The sequence below is a fragment of the Camelus dromedarius genome, chromosome 4 (genome assembly GCF_036321535.1).
Source record: "Camelus dromedarius isolate mCamDro1 chromosome 4, mCamDro1.pat, whole genome shotgun sequence".
In the NCBI taxonomy this organism is placed as follows: Eukaryota; Metazoa; Chordata; class Mammalia; order Artiodactyla; family Camelidae; genus Camelus; species Camelus dromedarius.
This window is the reverse complement of record NC_087439.1, coordinates 51,573,844-51,589,827: the sequence shown is the minus strand read 5'-3', so window position 1 is coordinate 51,589,827 and position 15,984 is coordinate 51,573,844. Positions and strand designations below refer to the sequence as shown.

The window sequence follows — 15,984 nt, the reverse complement described above, 5'->3', positions numbered from 1 at the left end:
AGTCAAGAATACTAACATATGCTGCTTCTTTCCAGCCCCTCCTGGCCCACCATTTCCCAAAGTCACAGACTGGACCAAATCATCTGCGGATCTGGAGTGGTCTCCCCCACTAAAAGATGGTGGATCCAAAGTAACCGGATACATCGTTGAATATAAAGAAGAAGGCAAAGAAGAGTGGGAAAAGGTAGCTAACACTTGGCGTTATGGAAATGGACTATGAATAAACTAAAAATGTAGTTATTCTCAATCCCGTTAACTCCTATCTGTACTTTCTGGACTAAGAAATAAAAGAAAGCCATTTAATTTAACAGATAATCCAAACATCTGTTATGTCAAAAATCTAATCAAAAGTTAAGTCATGCTATTGTGTAGTATCTTTTAGCTATAAAGCCTGAAAAGATGGATGAAGTGAACAATACAGTTTTTTTTTCTAATCAGTTGACAATATTATAAAACATAATTTCTGGCATTCAGTATTTACCTGTAATATCTGATCCCTAAAACCTAAATTGACAACAGTTCTCCCAGAACAAGTAAATATGCCATTGGTTATGCTTTGGAAAGCTATTAAACAAGAAACTACAAAGAACTACAGTAGTTTCTCCCCCTTATCCAAAGGGATACATTCTAAGACCCCCAGTGGATGCCTGAAACCACAGATAGTATAGGAAAAAACATGAGAGTTCATTACTAATGGGCAGGTAGCGTATACAGTGTGAATATACTGGACAAAGGGATGGTTCACATCCCGGATAGGGATGGAGCAGGATGACACAGGATTTCATCACACTGCTTAGAATGGTGTGCAATTTAAAACTTATGAATTGTTAATTTGTGGAATTTTTTTCCATTTAATATTTTCAGATCTTGGTTGACTTCGGGTAAATGAAACACAGAATGCAAAACCACAGATAAGGAAGGACTACTGAATTCTACTTATAAATGCTTGTGATTTCTCCCTAGGCTAAAGATAAAGAAGTGAGAGGAACAAAACTTGTTGTGACAGGATTAAAAGAAGGAGCATTCTACAAATTTAGAGTTAGAGCAGTCAACATTGCTGGCATTGGAGAACCTGGAGAAGTCACAGATGCCATTGAAATGAAGGACAGAATTGGTAATTATTAATATTTCTATTATTTTACCAAGAGTTAGTTTTAGATTGGAAATGAAAAGCACATTTGTTATTTTCAATTGTTTTCCAGTATTACCTGACATTCAGCTGGATGCCAGCGTCAGAGACAGAATTGTGGTCCATGCTGGAGGGGTGATTCGGATCATTGCCTATGTGTCTGGAAAGCCTCCTCCAACCATTACTTGGAACATGAATGAAAGAGCATTACCTCAAGAAGCCACCATTGAGTCCACAGCCATTAGCTCATCCATGGTCATCAAGAATTGCCAGAGGAGCCACCAAGGCGTCTATTCTCTTCTTGCCAAAAATGCAGCCGGGGAAAGAAAGAAGACAATTATCGTTGATGTATTAGGTAAAAGCTTTCAATTTGTCCATGCAACTTTAAAAAATAACATTTTATTTCATCTACAGCAAAGCTCTATTATTTAAAAAAAAAAAAAGCTATGTTACAAATATTTTGGAAAATAAGAAAAATCACCCACAATCCCATTGACCACTATTAGCATTAAAAAAAACCTCCTCGTTGCTTTTTTATCCTATACATATTTTATATGCTTGTACTCCTACGATAAATTCTTGTGAGTTGCCTTTTTATATAACACATCACCATAAACATTTACTATGTTGTTATATAGTTTTCATAAAAGCAGTGTTCCTGCAAATGTACATGAATGTTTAACAATTTGCTATGGTTGACCATTTTCACATCATAGGACCTGCTGGTTATCATCATAATGCAAAAATCCCTTTGAAGTTTTCGGTATTCTAATTGAAGAGAAGCATCATATTTGGTTATCAATATTGCATTTTTAGTCACTGAATATCGAGTCAAATGCTTCAAGGCTTGTTCATGCCTCTCGCTGGCTTTATTCCAGTGATTTGCTCAAAAAGTGAAGCCCTCCCACCCAGATCTCTCTCTCAGCCTATCTCTAGGCACAACTAAACTCCAAACACCCAGTTTTTATGTGAAAATAACCAGTTTTCTATTGGACATAATTAATATTGATGAATGAAACTGGCATGAGGAAAAAGATTTCATTGAGCAACAGTCTTTCAAGCTTCTAGGTTGTTTCAAACTGCTAAACAGTCTTTAGTCCAATGGTTATTACTTTAAGAACTAGTGCCCTTCCAGGTTAAATTCCAACCCTCTCAAAGGTCATTCTGAAATCTGGGGTCTCCTGTGCTACTCAGATTTACTGGTCACCCAGAAAAAATTCTCTCGTCCTTTCTCCTCTGAAGAGTAAACTGGACACAAAAAGTAGCCATGCCATCCTCACCCCTCTCCTGTCTCTGTGTGTTTGTCTCCAAACATCTCCCTCTTATCTAACTCATAAATTACTGGGGGGAAATATATATATATATATATATATATATATATATATATATATATATATTCATTCTACTAAAGCAAGGGCAACCAGTAACTATTGCAAACCTATTTCATTTTAAAATATGGTTGAATATAGGTACCAAGGAAGGAAAAAAACAACTCAATAAATACAAAATCTTACTCTCTTTTTATAGCAACATTTTTGTCTCCCTTTTAAAAACGGAGGGTAACAAATATTGAGCCCTGTAGTTCATTGAGGTTCAACAACTGGAAACCTTTTCCTCTTATTTCCAGATGTGCCAGGCCCTGTTGGAATACCATTCCTGCCTCACAACCTAACCAATGACTCCTGCAAATTGACATGGTTCTCTCCAGAAGATGATGGAGGCTCTCCAATCACCAATTATGTAATTGAAAAGAGGGAATCTGACCGCAGAGCATGGACCCCAGTGACATGCACAGTCACCCGACAAAATGCTACTGTCCAAGGTCTCATTCAAGGAAAAGCCTACTTTTTCCGAATTGCAGCTGAAAATAGTATTGGCATGGGCCCGTTTGTTGAGACAACAGATGCACTTGTCATAAGAGATCCAATAAGTAAGTACAATTTAAAACAATTTCATCCTTAGTCATTTCTTCATTTATTTAATAAAAGACTATAGTGACAAAATTGGTGTATAAATGCCAGTTTCGTTCAATTTGTCAAGAATTCCTCAGGTAAATACCCAGTATCTGATGTGTAAATACCCAGTATCTGATGTTGGTAGTATTGGAATGTGATCATGAAAGAGATTAAGGGAATATATACGATTCTTCAAATCCTTTCATGTAATACTACACTGATTTTTTTTTTTTAATTTTCAACTTAATGGCATAAATATGAAGTATTTCCCTAACTCTAAAACTATCAACTCTGGAGAACTTTCCTGAATTATTTGGCCTCAGTGAACCTCTCTATTTGCTTATCTGGAAATTAGATTATATTGGGTCCCTTTTAGATTTAATCATTGTATGTTAAGATCTCTTTTGCTACTTAGCAAAACAAATAGTTTAATGTTTAAATGCAATTCTCAAAAAGTGTTATTTACTACATTCTACTACATTCTTTTTTTTTTTTTTTGAGTAAAGGTAGATTTATTTAGAGAGTTACATACTGCATAGAGTGTACACTGTTTCAAAAGGCAAGAGAAAGGCCACGAGGTGTAGGGGTTGGGTGCTCAGGTTAAAGTAAAAGTAGATACACATCCCATAGACAGAGTGCGGGCCATCTCCAAAGAGGAGGGAGTGAGAGAGGCAGCCATTCTACTACATTCTTAATACGACATTTGTTTCACTGTCATTCCACACTTGCAGCTGTACCAGAGCGTCCTGAAGACCTAGAAGTCAAAGAAGTTACTAAAGATTCTGTCACTTTGACTTGGAATCCTCCAAAGTATGATGGCGGATCAGAAATTATTAACTACATCCTAGAAAGCCGTCTCATTGGAACCGAGAAGTTCCACAAAGTTACAAACGACAACTTGCTTGGCAGGAAGTATACTGTGAAAGGCTTAAAAGAAGGTGATACCTACGAGTACCGTGTCAGTGCAGTCAATATTGTTGGACAAGGCAAACCATCATTTTGCACCAAGCCAATCACTTGCAAGGATGAGCTGGGTATGTGTCAAATGCAGTTCATATTTTGCAAACTTGTACATCTATAGATTTATCCTAGGACATCAGTCCAGCTGACTTGCCTTTATAATTGTAATTTTAGCTCCTCCGACGCTTGACCTCGACTTCAGAGATAAGCTCACGATTCGAGTTGGTGAAGCTTTTGCCCTCACTGGCCGTTACTCAGGCAAACCAAAGCCCAAGGTTACTTGGTTCAAAGATGACGCTGATGTGCTGGAAGATGATCGCACTCACATAAAGACCACTCCTATGACACTTGCTCTAGAGAAGCTTAAGGCCAAGCGTTCAGATTCTGGCAAATACTGTGTGGTTGTGGAGAACAGTACAGGCTCCAGGAAAGGGTTCTGTCAAGTTAATGTTGTTGGTAAGTATTATGTAGCAAGAAGGAGAGAGACCCTGTTCTTTCCAAAGCAGATGTGGAAATCACATTTTGTGCTGTGATTTTTTTTTCCTTCAGACCGTCCTGGACCACCAGTAGGACCAGTTATTTTTGATGAGGTGACCAAAGATTACATGGTTATCTCTTGGAAGCCACCTTTAGATGATGGAGGCAGTGAAATTACCAATTACATTATTGAGAAGAAGGAGACAGGCAAAGATGTCTGGATGCCCGTGACATCTGCAAGTGCTAAAACAACATGCAAAGTTCCTAAACTGCTTGAAGGGAAAGATTATATTTTCCGGATATATGCTGAAAATCTGTATGGAATAAGTGATCCTCTGGTGTCTGATTCAATGAAAGCCAAAGATCGCTTCAGTATGCATTATATTTCGTTTTAATGATTCAACATTTGAGGTTGTTAATAGGAAGAATTAAACTTCTAATGCATTTTGCTAATGTTTGTTATAGGAGTTCCTGATGCACCTGACCAGCCAATTGTTACAGAAGTTACCAAAGACTCTGCATTAGTAACCTGGAACAAGCCAAATGATGGTGGAAAGCCCATCACAAACTACATCCTGGAGAAGAGGGAAACTATGTCTAAACGATGGGCTAGAGTTACCAAAGAGCCTATCCATCCACACACCAAATTTAGGGTTCCTGATCTTCTAGAAGGATGTCACTATGAATTCCGGGTTTCTGCAGAAAATGAAATTGGTATTGGAGACCCAAGCCCACCATCCAAACCAGTCATTGCTAAAGATCCAATTGGTATAGTACTAAAGCATTCATTCAGCTTTCATTTTATCCAGCTTTGTTGTCAGCTATATTCTAACACCTTTTTGGTTTTTTCTTTTATTATGCAGCTAAGCCAAGTCCACCTGTTAATCCTGAAGCAATAGATACAACATGTAATTCAGTTGATCTAACTTGGCAGCCACCCCGTCATGATGGTGGGAGCAAGATTCTGGGTTATATTGTTGAGTACCAGAAAGTTGGAGATGAAGAATGGAAAAGAGCCAATCACACTCCTGAGTCATGTCCTGAAACTAAATATAAAGTCACTGGTCTTCGGGATGGTCAGTCCTATAAGTTCAGAGTAATAGCAGTTAATGAAGCTGGTGAATCAGATCCAGCTCATGTACCAGAGCCAGTGCTAGTAAAAGACAGACTCGGTGAGTAACATGTTCTCAGCTGCCTTTGCAAGGAAGATAGGTGTTCCACTGTCTATGCTTCATTGGAAAACACAGTAACAAATCAAATCTGAAAGTACCATTCTCTTTATTCTAGAACCACCTGAGTTGATTCTTGATGCCAACATGGCAAGAGAACAACACATAAAAGTTGGTGACACTCTGAGACTTAGTGCCATCATCAAAGGAGTGCCATTCCCAAAAGTAACCTGGAAAAAAGGAGACAGAGAGGCTCCAACTAAAGCACGAATTGACACTACTCCAGTTGGTAGCAAGCTTGAAATTCGTAATGCTCTCCATGAAGATGGTGGAATGTATTCCTTAACAGTAGAGAATCCAGCTGGTTCAAAAACTGTCTCAGTAAAAGTACTCGTATTAGGTAAGAATTTTAGTACATGATGTATTTAATGCAATGGCATAAAAAAGTACCTTTTAATACATTTCGAGCTCTTATCTGGATGAAGCCATACACATAACTGCATTATTTAATACTTTTCAGATAAGCCTGGGCCACCTAGAGATCTGGAAGTCAGTGAAATTAGGAAAGATTCTTGTTACCTTACTTGGAAGGAACCACTAGATGATGGCGGTTCTGTCATTACAAATTATGTGGTTGAGAGGAAAGATGTTGCCAGTGCCCAGTGGTCTCCTCTTTCAACTACATCAAAGAAAAAGAGTCACATGGCTAAACATCTTAATGAAGGTAATCAGTACCTCTTCCGAGTAGCTGCTGAGAACCAGTATGGACGTGGTCCTTTCGTGGAAACACTTAAACCCATCAAGGCTCTGGATCCCCTACGTAAGTTGCTTTCTTTAGATACAAAAGTACTTTTTGATTATCTTTGAGAGTATTATTTATTCATCACGATTTCTTCTTCCAAAAAGATCCCCCAGGGCCACCCAAGAACCTACACCATGTAGATGTTGACAAGACTGAAGTGTCCCTTGTTTGGAATAAGCCAGATCGTGATGGTGGCTCTCCAATCACTGGATATTTGGTGGAATATCAAGAAGAGGGCACTGAAGACTGGATTAAGTTCAAGACTGTGACAAACTTAGAGTGTGTTGTCACTGGACTACAACAAGGAAAGACTTACAGATTCCGTGTAAGAGCTGAAAATATTGTGGGTCTTGGTCTTCCCGACACAACTATCCCAATAGAATGTCAAGAAAAACTAGGTAATGATGAGCTTGGCATTACTTTCTTTCTCTTTTAAACTATTCGTATTGTGAAAATCAAAATCTAATTTCCTCATGTTTACTTTCCAGTGCCTCCATCAGTGGAGCTGGATGTGAAATTAATTGAAGGCCTTGTGGTAAAAGCTGGAACTACAGTCAGATTCCCTGCCATTATAAGAGGTGTACCCATTCCTACTGCAAAGTGGACAACCGATGGGAATGAGATTAAAACAGATGAACACTATACAGTTGAAACTGACAACTTCTCATCAGTTCTTACCATTAAGAACTGCTTAAGGAAAGACACTGGGGAATATCAGATCACAGTTTCCAATGCTGCTGGCACCAAAACCGTAGCCGTACATCTTACTGTTCTTGATGTCCCTGGTCCACCAACAGGCCCCATTAATATTCTGGAAGTTACCCCTGAACACATGACTATCTCATGGCAGCCGCCTAAAGATGATGGAGGAAGCCCTGTGATAAATTATATTGTTGAGAAAAAAGACACCAAGAAAGACACGTGGGGTGTTGTCTCTTCAGGAAGCAGTAAGACAAAGCTGAAAGTCCCACATCTGCAAAAGGGCTGTGAATATGTTTTCCGAGTTAAAGCAGAGAATAAGATTGGTGTTGGTCCTCCCCTGGACTCCATACCTACTGTTGCTAAACATAAGTTTAGTCCTCCATCTCCTCCCGGTAAACCAGTGGTTACTGACATTACTGAAAATGCGGCAACAGTGTCTTGGACTCTGCCAAAATCTGATGGTGGCAGTCCAATAACCGGTTACTACATGGAACGTCGAGAAGTAACGGGCAAATGGGTGAGAGTCAACAAAACACCGATAGCCGACCTGAAGTTTAGAGTGACTGGACTCTATGAGGGAAATACATACGAGTTTAGAGTTTTTGCTGAGAATCTTGCAGGACTAAGCGGTCCATCCCCAAGTTCTGATCCAATAAAAGCCTGCCGGCCCATCAAACCACCTGGACCACCTATTAATCCTAAGCTGAAAGACAAGACCAGAGAAACAGCTGACCTAGTATGGACAAAGCCTCTCAGTGATGGTGGTAGCCCCATTCTGGGCTACGTAGTGGAGTGTCAGAAAGCTGGAACAACACAGTGGAGCAGGATTAATAAAGATGAACTGATCAGGCAGTGTGCCTTCAGGGTACCTGGACTTATTGAAGGAAATGAGTACAGATTCCGTATAAAGGCAGCTAATATTGTGGGAGAGGGAGAGCCAAGAGAACTAGCAGAGTCTGTGATTGCAAAGGATATCCTTCACCCTCCAGAAGTAGAACTTGATGTGACTTGTCGTGATGTTATTACCGTTAGAGTAGGCCAAACTATCCGCATTCTTGCTCGGGTAAAAGGCAGACCTGAACCAGACATAACCTGGTCTAAGGAGGGCAAAGCATTGGTCCGAGAAAAGCGAGTTGACCTAATTCACGATCTGCCTCGTGTTGAGTTACATATTAAGGAAGCTGTTAGAGCTGACCATGGCAAGTATATCATCTCAGCTAAGAACAGCAGTGGGCATGCCCAAGGTCATGCTATCGTTAATGTCCTCGACAGACCTGGGCCTTGCCAGAATTTAAAGGTCAGCAATGTAACCAAAGAGAACTGTACAATTTCTTGGGAAAACCCACTAGATAATGGTGGCTCAGAAATAACAAATTTCATAGTGGAGTATCGCAAGCCAAACCAGAAAGGCTGGTCAATTGTTGCTTCAGATGTCACTAAGCGATTAATCAAGGCCAACCTTTTAGCCAACAATGAATACTACTTCCGAGTTTGTGCAGAGAATAAAGTAGGTGTTGGGCCAACCATTGAAACAAAAACTCCAATTCTGGCTATTAACCCTATTGATAGACCAGGTGAGCCTGAAAACCTTCATATTGCAGATAAAGGAAAGACATTTGTCTATCTGAAGTGGAGGCGGCCTGACTATGACGGTGGTAGCCCAAATCTGTCATATCACGTTGAAAGGAGGCTGAAGGGCTCTGCTGACTGGGAAAGAGTGCATAAAGGAAGCATTAAAGATACCCACTACATGGTTGACAAATGTGTTGAAAACCAGATTTATGAGTTCAGAGTGCAAACGAAGAATGAAGGTGGAGAAAGTGACTGGGTAAAGACAGAGGAAGTTGTTGTGAAGGAAGACTTGCAGAAACCGGTGCTTGATCTGAAATTAAGTGGCGTGCTAACTGTCAAAGCAGGCGACACCATTCGACTTGAGGCAGGTGTTAGAGGCAAACCGTTTCCTGAAGTTTTATGGACCAAGGACAGAGATGCTACAGACTTAACAAGATCACCAAGGGTCAAAATTGAGACCGGTGCTGACTCATCTAAATTTTCTCTCACTAAAGCAAAGCGAAGTGATGGTGGTAAATATGTAATTACAGCAACAAACACAGCTGGCAGTTTTGTGGCCTATGCCACTGTCAATGTTTTAGATAAGCCTGGTCCTGTGAGAAACCTGAAAATCGTTGATGTGTCCAGCGACAGGTGTAGTCTTCACTGGGATCCACCAGAGGATGACGGTGGCTGTGAAATCCAAAATTATATTGTAGAAAAATGTGAGAGCAAGCGAATGGTTTGGTCTACCTTTTCCTCTACTATCTTAACACCTGGTGCTACAGTAACTCGTCTCATAGAAGGAAATGAATATATCTTCAGAGTCCGTGCAGAAAATAAAATAGGCACAGGGCCTCCAACAGAAACTAAACCAGTCATTGCAAAAACCAAGTATGACAGACCTGGACGCCCTGATCCCCCTGAAGTCACTAAAGTAAGCAAAGAAGAGATGACTGTGGTTTGGACTCCACCTGAATATGATGGTGGAAAGTCTATCACAGGATACTTTTTGGAGAAAAAGGAAAAACATTCAACACGATGGGTCCCTGTCAACAAGAGTGCGATCCCTGAGAGACGTTTGAAAGTACAGAATCTCCTCCCAGGACATGAATATCAGTTCCGTGTCAAGGCAGAAAATGAAATTGGAATTGGAGAACCAAGCTTGCCCTCAAGACCAGTGGTGGCAAAAGACCCCATAGGTATAATGTTCTTGCTTTTTCTGGTATTACACCAACCCTTAAACTTAAGCACAGAGGTATTAGACAAATAAGTTAAATCCACAACATCAAAACTTTATGTTAGCCAATATTTTCCCAAACAGATCTTTTACCAAATCGCATAAAATGTACAAACAATGGTAGATTCTAATTTTATGAAGGAAAATAAGGAGGACTCAGTACTTGAGAAATTGAATGTACTATCTGTGATTAATTAAGGATAGACTATAGAAAATTACACATTAAAGTATCACTAATAGTAGTTAACCACATGTAAATTTATTCTTACACAATTTACTTTCAGAACCACCTGGTCCACCAACCAACCTCAAAGTGGTTGATACAACCAAAAGTTCCATAACTCTTGGGTGGGGAAAACCAGTGTATGATGGTGGTGCACCGATAATTGGATATGTTGTGGAAATGAGACCGAAAATAGCAGATGCATCACCTGATGAAGGCTGGAAAAGGTGCAATGCTGCAGCACAACTTGTTCGCATGGAATTCACTGTCACCAGCTTAGATGAAAACCAGGAATATGAGTTCAGGGTGTGTGCCCAAAACCAGGTTGGCATTGGGCGCCCTGCAGAACTAAAGGATGCTATTAAACCTAAAGAGATCCTAGGTGAGAACCTATTTTATCACTTGATTGACTCATGTTTCACTTCTCACATGATTTCCCCACATTCCAAAGTCAACTAATGGCTTTTGTGTTATTTGCAGAACCTCCGGAGATTGATCTGGATGCCAGCATGAGAAAACTGGTCACGGTGAGGGCAGGATGCCCCATTCGACTATTTGCCATAGTGAGAGGGCGACCAGCCCCTAAGGTCACTTGGCGAAAAGTGGGTATTGATAACGTGGTCAGAAAGGGACAAGTTGATCTGGTTGACACTATGGCCTTCCTCGTCATCCCCAATTCTACGCGAGATGACTCGGGAAAATACTCCCTGACGCTTGTGAACCCAGCAGGGGAAAAGGCTGTGTTCGTGAATGTCAGAGTATTAGGTGGGTTAACAAGCTTCTTCCTTCCCTTCAAAAACACCTAGTTAATAATTAATAAGGAGGCTGAGGAGACTAGCAAGTCTGATTTTGTGGTTCTTTACAGATACTCCCGGACCTGTGTCTGATTTAAAAGTTTCAGATGTCACTAAAACATCATGCCACGTTTCCTGGGCCCCTCCTGAGAACGACGGTGGGAGCCAAGTAACGCATTATATTGTGGAGAAACGTGAGGCAGACAGAAAGACGTGGGCGACAGTCACCCCAGAAGTTAAGAAAACGAGCTTCCACGTCACCAATCTTGTCCCTGGGAATGAGTATTTCTTCCGAGTCACTGCTGTCAATGAGTATGGCCCTGGTGTCCCAGCCGACGTCCCCAAACCAGTGCTCGCCTCAGATCCTCTAAGTAAGTTGTATCCTTTCTTCCTCCTTTTAACTCTAGTCCTCGACTTCAGCAAAATCAAGATACTGAATATTTTAATCCACTACTGAAAGGGCCTTAACTTATAGAAACATGAACAGTACAAATAAATATCTCACTCACTCACTGAAGACTTTTTCGATCTGCCTCATCGGGTACCTTTTTTTTTTTCTAATGGAGGTACTGGGGATTGAACTCAGGACCTCATGAATACTAAGCACATGCTTCTACCACTAAGCTCTACCCTCCCCTCTTCATTGTGTACTTTTTATGTTCAACATACCAAGCCAAAGTATGTAGTTCCCATATACCTTGAAGCAAATGGCATACTACAGCATTTCTGTATATTTACAGAGGGATTGGATTCGGTTACCTGGATAGTTTTTTCTTAATCACTTTTTTCTTCTAGGTGAGCCGGATCCCCCAAGGAAACTAGAAGTTACTGAAATGACCAAGAACAGTGCTGCATTAGCCTGGTTACCTCCCCTGCGTGACGGAGGTGCTAAAATCGACGGCTACATCATTAGTTACAGAGAAGAAGAGCAGCCTGCAGACCGCTGGACAGAGTACTCGGTGGTGAAAGATCTCAGCCTTGTTGTCACTGGGCTAAAGGAAGGAAAGAAATACAAATTTAGAGTAGTGGCCAGAAATGCTGTCGGCCTCAGTCTGCCAAGAGAAGCTGAAGGAGTCTATGAAGCCAAAGAACAGCTGTGTAAGTAGTCACTGAGTCATTTTTAATCATGGGATGAAAGTTTCCGAGAAATTTTCTTTTGACATGTAGACATTTCTCCCTGAGGAATCTTATTCCCAGAAATACTTGAAATATAGTAACTATCTGGGGTTTTGAAACATTTGGGCCCACGAAATGTAGTAAATACATTTCAAATCATGACACAGTACACACCTATATTATGTAACTCAAAGAAGTTTCATGAAGCAACACCCATCCAGATTACGTATGCTGGACTCTGATATTTTCCATTTGTTTCAATCTCATTCTTTTTAAAAAATATTGGCAGAAATGCAGACATTAATTTGAACCCATTAATGGGTTGCAAACAGCAATTTGAAAAACACTAGTATAGTTCCCCACCAGAAGAAATTTAACCTCCCCACAAAATTAACATTATTTTCCTTTCACTTTTAGTGCCACCAAAGATCCTCATGCCAGAGCAAATTACTATTAAAGCCGGGAAGAAACTCCGAATTGAAGCCCATGTGTATGGAAAGCCTTATCCGATCTGTAAATGGAAGAAAGGAGAGGATGAAGTTGTCACATCCAGCCACCTGGCAGTGCATAAAGCAGACAATTCTTCAGTTCTGATCATAAAAGATGTTACTCGGAAAGACAGTGGTTACTACAGCCTCACTGCAGAGAACAGTTCTGGGACAGACACTCAGAAGATCAAAGTTATCGTCATGGGTAGGTTAAGCATTAGACAAATGGCCATCTAAATATGCAGATCAGAAACATTTTTTTCCCATCAAACCCCTGTTCTTATGTTTCTTTCCCCTGGGTTCCCACAGATGCTCCCGGGCCCCCCCAGCCTCCATTCGACATTTCTGACATAGATGCTGACGCTTGCTCCCTGTCATGGCACATCCCTCTTGAGGATGGAGGCAGTAACATCACCAACTACATAGTGGAGAAATGTGACGTAAGCCGAGGGGACTGGGTGACTGCACTAGCTTCAGTGACAAAAACGTCCTGCAGAGTTGGAAAACTGATCCCCGGCCAAGAGTACGTCTTCCGGGTCCGTGCTGAGAATCGATTTGGCATTTCAGAGCCTCTCACATCTCCAAAGATGCTGGCTAAGTTCCCATTTGGTATGTTTCTTTCAGGGAAAGAAAAATTATATCTTATTTCTAGTCTGTTACTAAGACTAGAAACTGACATTTCCCTTATCTTCATCTCCAGATGTTCCCAGTGAGCCAAAGAATGCTCGAGTCACCAAAGTCAACAAAGACTGCATATTTGTGGCATGGGACAGGCCAGACAGTGATGGAGGGAGCCCTATTACCGGTTACCTGATTGAACGCAAAGAGAAGAACAGTTTGCTCTGGGTGAAAGCTAACGACACTCCTGTCCGGTCAACTGAATACCCCTGTGCTGGCTTGGTAGAAGGCCTTGAGTATTCATTCAGAATCTATGCCCTAAACAAAGCTGGATCCAGCCCACCCAGCAAACCCACTGAATATGTAACTGCAAGAATGCCAGTTGGTGAGTAATTTTCTTGGTGGGGGGGGTATTATGAGGACACATTTCAATCTTGGGAATCTCTAAAGGTTACTACTTCTATTCAGGAATGTGTTCTGGGCAGTACTGTGAAATACATAAGTTTAAGATAAATGCTGAGAATATCTCTTCTGGTTTCAGATCCTCCTGGAAAGCCTGAAGTTATTGATGTTACCAAGAGTACTGTATCCCTCATCTGGGCTCGTCCAAAGCATGATGGAGGCAGTAAAATTATTGGCTATTTCGTAGAAGCTTGCAAACTTCCTGGTGATAAGTGGGTACGGTGCAATACTTCCCCTCACCAGATTCCCCAGGAAGAGTATACAGCTACTGGCTTAGAAGAGAACGCTCAGTATCAATTTAGAGCAATTGCCAAGACTGCAGTAAACATCAGCCAGCCTTCTGAACCTTCGGATCCAGTGACCATCGTTGCAGAAAGTGGTAAGATTCTGTTGAACATTATAGGCAAGGTAGATAGGAGAAATATACATCATGAGTGCTAATAAAAAAAATAAATCTACGTCTGTGGTAAAAAAGGACAAGTAAAATGATAGGTACTTTATATACAGACACTAAAAATTATGATTATGGAGAATCTTAATAACATGTTAAACTAAAAAGCACTATACAAATCTGTGAGGACTGTCTAATTTTAACCATACACGTGCACAGAAAGATGACAAAGAAATGCACCAAAATGATAAGAGTGAAGCTTTAAGGATGTTGAAGTGACAGGTGCTGTTTACTTTTTTTCTTTATACTTTCAGCATTATCTGATTTCTACATTAAACCTGTATTTCTTTTATAATGGATATGTTACTCAAAAAAAAAATCCCGTCTTGAAAATGACAGAGCACATGAATTTCCTACTTTTATTAACAAGAATTATATAATATAGCTTTGCATATATTAAATCCTTTTCTCTTCTTTCTTTCCAGTTCCTCCCAGGATAGACCTGAGTGTGGCTATGAAATCTTTGCTTACTGTGAAAGCTGGCACTAATGTTTGCCTGGATGCCACTGTTTTTGGTAAACCAATGCCCACAGTCTCTTGGAAGAAGGATGGCACGCCGCTGAAACCATCAGAAGGCATCAAGATGGCCATGAAGCGGAATCTGTGCACCCTGGAGCTGTTCAGCGTGAACCGAAAAGACTCAGGGGACTATACCATCACTGCCGAAAACGCAAGTGGCTCCAAATCGGCCACCATTAAGCTTAAAGTGTTAGGTAACTAAAGCATTCAATGAGAATCTCATGTTTCACTCTGGGTTAATGTGATGTAAGAGAATTTACAAAACAGTATGTGAGAAAAGATTACAAAAGATACATTAAGATAGGTAATCATGGAATTATCCTCATCATAGAACAACAGCGTTTTACGGCTAAAAAGACCATTAGAGATCACATATTCTAGGGCATAATTTTACACATGAGGAAATTAAGATTTGGAAAAATTAAGTAACTTCCAACGTTGTATAGGAGGTTAATGACAATCTAAGGACGGCAGCCCAGGTCTCCAGACCACCACTCTACACTTTCCCCATTTCATGTGTGTTAGTGAAAGACTTGACTTTCCTTTCTTATCCTTTCAGATAAACCAGGTCCTCCAGCATCCGTAAAAATCAACAAAATGTATTCAGATCGTGCAATGCTTTCTTGGGAACCTCCTCTTGAAGATGGAGGCTCAGAAATCACCAACTATATTGTTGACAAACGTGAAACAAGCAGACCCAACTGGGCACAAGTGTCTGCTACTGTACCCATCACCAGCTGCAGCGTGGAGAAGCTGATAGAGGGCCATGAGTATCAGTTCCGGATTTGTGCTGAAAATAAGTACGGAGTGGGCGATCCGATCATAACTGAACCAGCAATTGCTAAAAACCCATACGGTAGGAACGTTTTGCTATGGTTTTTCATTTCACTTTTTGGATATTACCTTTTAGCCTGGGATAGTAACAGTTCAATCAATCTCTGCAGACCCACCTGGACGCTGTGATCCTCCTGTTATTAGCAACATAACCAAAGATCACATGACAGTAAGCTGGAAACCACCAGCAGATGATGGCGGCTCACCCATCACTGGCTATTTGCTTGAGAAGCGGGAAACCCAGGCAGTTAACTGGACCAAGGTCAACAGAAAACCCGTTATAGAAAGAACGATAAAAGCAACAGGTCTCCAAGAAGGCACTGAATACGAGTTCCGAGTTATAGCTATAAATAAGGCTGGACCAGGCAAACCCAGTGATGCATCCAAAGCTGCGTATGCCCAAGACCCTCTGTGTAAGTTTTCATGAAAGAGTCCCATATCCTGTATTATAATCAGCACTGAACAATCAGGAATGAGATTTTAATGAAAATTTC

General features: G+C 40.7%; 1 protein-coding gene and 1 long non-coding RNA gene across 4 annotated transcripts in view; one reads left to right on the top strand and one right to left on the bottom strand.

The window, feature by feature from the left end:
* LOC135321141 (uncharacterized) overlaps positions 1–15,984 on the bottom strand; it is a 124,929-nt gene that overhangs the window by 46,899 nt on the left and 62,046 nt on the right. For all 3 annotated transcript variants that reach the window (XR_010380635.1, XR_010380633.1, XR_010380634.1), the window contains one exon: positions 1,341–1,426. This is a non-coding gene — a long non-coding RNA (uncharacterized LOC135321141). The remainder of the gene's footprint in view (positions 1–1,340; positions 1,427–15,984) is intronic.
* The window catches only part of TTN (titin), a 284,130-nt gene that overhangs the window by 213,589 nt on the left and 54,557 nt on the right, over positions 1–15,984 (top strand). Inside the window, exons 259-282 of the mRNA XM_064484940.1 lie at positions 36–184; positions 964–1,114; positions 1,203–1,484; positions 2,757–3,059; positions 3,816–4,118; positions 4,219–4,500; positions 4,594–4,893; positions 4,987–5,289; positions 5,385–5,693; positions 5,809–6,090; positions 6,211–6,510; positions 6,597–6,890; positions 6,981–9,947; positions 10,270–10,590; positions 10,689–10,973; positions 11,074–11,373; positions 11,798–12,100; positions 12,536–12,811; positions 12,916–13,215; positions 13,307–13,609; positions 13,766–14,065; positions 14,563–14,850; positions 15,216–15,512; positions 15,601–15,903. Of these exons, the coding sequence (XP_064341010.1) occupies positions 36–184; positions 964–1,114; positions 1,203–1,484; positions 2,757–3,059; positions 3,816–4,118; positions 4,219–4,500; positions 4,594–4,893; positions 4,987–5,289; positions 5,385–5,693; positions 5,809–6,090; positions 6,211–6,510; positions 6,597–6,890; positions 6,981–9,947; positions 10,270–10,590; positions 10,689–10,973; positions 11,074–11,373; positions 11,798–12,100; positions 12,536–12,811; positions 12,916–13,215; positions 13,307–13,609; positions 13,766–14,065; positions 14,563–14,850; positions 15,216–15,512; positions 15,601–15,903 (9,501 nt within the window). The remainder of the gene's footprint in view (positions 1–35; positions 185–963; positions 1,115–1,202; positions 1,485–2,756; positions 3,060–3,815; positions 4,119–4,218; positions 4,501–4,593; positions 4,894–4,986; positions 5,290–5,384; positions 5,694–5,808; positions 6,091–6,210; positions 6,511–6,596; positions 6,891–6,980; positions 9,948–10,269; positions 10,591–10,688; positions 10,974–11,073; positions 11,374–11,797; positions 12,101–12,535; positions 12,812–12,915; positions 13,216–13,306; positions 13,610–13,765; positions 14,066–14,562; positions 14,851–15,215; positions 15,513–15,600; positions 15,904–15,984) is intronic.